The sequence below is a fragment of the Prosopis cineraria genome, unplaced genomic scaffold (assembly GCF_029017545.1).
Source record: "Prosopis cineraria cultivar Desert tree isolate PC_DT_omini unplaced genomic scaffold, ASM2901754v1 PC6, whole genome shotgun sequence".
Lineage (NCBI taxonomy): Eukaryota > Viridiplantae > Streptophyta > Magnoliopsida > Fabales > Fabaceae > Prosopis > Prosopis cineraria.
In genome coordinates, this window is record NW_026555337.1 from 21,604,890 (window position 1) to 21,608,051 (window position 3,162).

The 3,162-nt window shown below is 27.6% G+C and overlaps 1 protein-coding gene across 1 annotated transcript; it reads right to left on the reverse strand.

The window, feature by feature from the left end:
- Nucleotides 1-727: 727 nt before the first annotated feature.
- Nucleotides 728-1,315, reverse strand: LOC129313987 (receptor kinase-like protein Xa21). The gene has a single exon (XM_054957369.1). The coding sequence runs from the start codon at nt 1,313-1,315 to the stop codon at nt 728-730; it is 588 nt and encodes a 195-aa protein (XP_054813344.1).
- Nucleotides 1,316-3,162: the final 1,847 nt, after the last annotated feature.

The window sequence follows — 3,162 nt, forward strand, 5'->3', positions numbered from 1 at the left end:
AAGATTGGGTTTGGAAAAAAATAAGAGAATGCTTAAGACATGTCCTTTAACAAGCATATGCAAATATTTGACAAGTTTTTAATGTTATAAAAAGTAGATTATATTATATGAGTAATAATTTATAACGTAACTACAAAAAGAATTCTGAAAAATATATAACTTAAAAACATAAAATTGTCTAGCTGGTTGAAAGGCGATTTCAAAGAATATTTGATCAATTTATCTTTCCGCAATAAGAATATTTTATTATCACCAATATATCATAAAAATTAACTGTAAAATAATTATCAAACGCACTAATTTGCTTAGGTGAAGTTAATTTGGGTATATAGGAAGTATATACTTATGCAAAGCTGATTCCATGAAATGCAGAAAATGTGCTAACTTTGATAATTTGAATATCCTTAAAGCTAGGAGGGTCATGTAGAATGATAATTAACATAATTTTGTTGATGAATTTATTCTGACAAATATAAGTGAAAATTTTACGCCAGCAAAGATCAATTAAGCTTGATAACAAGGCACACATAAATCTACATTAAAATTAAGCAAAAGGAGTTCCAAATAGAAAATAAAATTATATCATTGCAAAATAGAAGAAATGCTAATAACACATTATGCAAGGCATACCTGTTAAGGAGTTGTAGGCCAAAGACAACATCTCAAGTGAGGATAAGTTAGAAATCATTGGAGGTATTCTTCCTGAAAGCTTATTTTCCACGATCCGTTAAATTTTCAAACTTGATAGTTTTCCAATCTCAAATGGAGTGAATCCTTCAATTAAGTTACCATTCCAGTTCAAAGTCTCTAACTTTGACAAGTTGGATATGCTTTTAGGAATAACACCTCCAAAACTATTATTACGGAGGTGGAAGTGTTGAAGAGTGAACAAGCTTCCAATCCAAATTGGAATTTCTCCATTGAATTCATTGTAGCTCAAGTTAAGAATTTGCAGCTTGTGTAATTGGATCAACTCTTTTGGCAATTCACCATAAAGGTTGTTACTATGAAGGTCAAGTTCAAGCAAGAAAGACAAATTCCCAATTTTTGAGGGTAAGATCCCCTTGAGACCCATCTCACCAAGATTCAAGGCTATTACTCTCTCATGGTGAGAATCACACATAACTCCAACCCAATTGCAAATGGAAGAAGAGTTGGACCAGCTAGCCAAGTGATTGTAAGGGTCCTTAACAGAAAACTTGAAAGCAAGTAGTGCTAATTCATCATTCGTAGTAAAATTGGTGAGGCATAAAGTGAATTGAAAACAAAGCAGTGAAAACATGAGGAAGGGGGAATGAAAACAAAGATTTGCCATGTTGGGTAGGTTTCAAGGCTTCTTTGATTGATGAAGAGGTTGGAGAAGAAGTTTATACTATATATGTATGTATATGTGCGCGCACGCACTTAGAAATTCATAATCACAACTAGATATTTTGGTATTTTGTAAAAGTAATTAATAATATTTTTTTAAAAATTTTCCTAATGAATATTTGAATTAATGAGAATTTTATATTTATTATTTATCAAATTATCCTATTAAAAAAATAGACATAAAAAGAGTATATAATTTTTAATTATATTAAATTTTTTAATAAAGTTTGGTTAAAATGTCTTATAAGATTGAAAGAAAGATATACACCTTTATAGCCTCATTTACAAGTCTGGGAGAATAATTTTTTTTAGTCATAATAACGCATGCAATTAATTTCTTAACATATGTTTTTTTCCAATTAAATATTAGTGAGAGAGTATGTTGTTAAAGTATGTACGCCAACAATAAATTATTTTTTTATTTTGCATTCAATTTCATAAGAAATTCTAGCATCTAAACAAACACAATATTTTTCCAGTTTTAAAACTAATCACATATTCTTGTTGGCTGGAAAACACATGTTTTTTTTTTGAGACTGTTTTTCTATTTGTTGTATAATTCTTTAATAATTAATATTAATACATCAAATTTTAACATTGTAGGAACTTGGATGTAATAGAATGCAATTCTTTTAAAGACATTTTTCGCAGTCTTGAATCTAATAGCCCATGTTTAAAAAACCATAACACTAATAAAATTTTATACTTAATTATTTTAACATAAAATTAGGAAGAATTACAATTAAAATTCTTGTAAAAAATCAATATAAAATAAAGGTATTCAAACTACGAATGTAGAAATTGATGTTATAAACTTCCATGAAGTTGCACACAAATTCTTCTTTTACAGATTAATTTTCTTTTGACACGGTCAAGAAAGGAAGTTTCATTTCACTTCCACCAAGAATTTCATGTCATGTACTGCGTTTGAAATGTTAAGTAGGCCTTATACGTATAAAGTGCGTTGTTGCATTTACAGGCAGGCCTCATTGTTTTCCTATTAGACTGGCTCCGCATAAATTCATTGTTGAAATTACCTAATTGCCCTGGGCTTTTTAAAAAAAAATTTGGGAGAAATATAGTTTCATTAACAAAGATAAATCATTTTTTTTCTTAATTTTGAAATTATAGAGATGAAAAAAATTATAAGAAGGCCCATTCATTAATCCTTTGTCTCTTAATTATAAGGTATCAAACAAAAAGATGAAATAATCTTCCAGTTTTACTCTTTAACTTAATAAAGCATTTGCATAAATAATAAGATGACTCATTATCTTCCTCTAATTAATATGGACATAATTGAAATGTTGAGTTATCTTTTTCAATAAATAAAAAATTAACTAAAATAAATTCAAGAATAACTTTCCCATTTAACTTTAGATGACATTTGCATAAATAATAAGATGACTCATTATATTTTTACATAGGGTTAAAGGGCATTTTTGCCTATAAACTATTTGCTTAGGAACATATGGTATCTTAAATTTATATGTGGTAGTTGATCAAAAAAAAATTATTTGTGGTAAATTTTTCTCTTCAACATTTGAAAATGATGCATTGAGCACCCTATTAATAAAAAAATTAACTCTAACTATTAGTTGACTTCAAGAATTATAGACAATATCTTAAAATTATAGAAAATGACTTAAAATTTACACATAAGTACCCCATAAAAACATAGTAACGATTAAGTTCAATAAATTATATATAAATACTCGATACAAATGTTATTTCTTACTCTTGTAAAAGACCAAATATGATTTGACTATCCACTTTAAATAACTGCTAGGT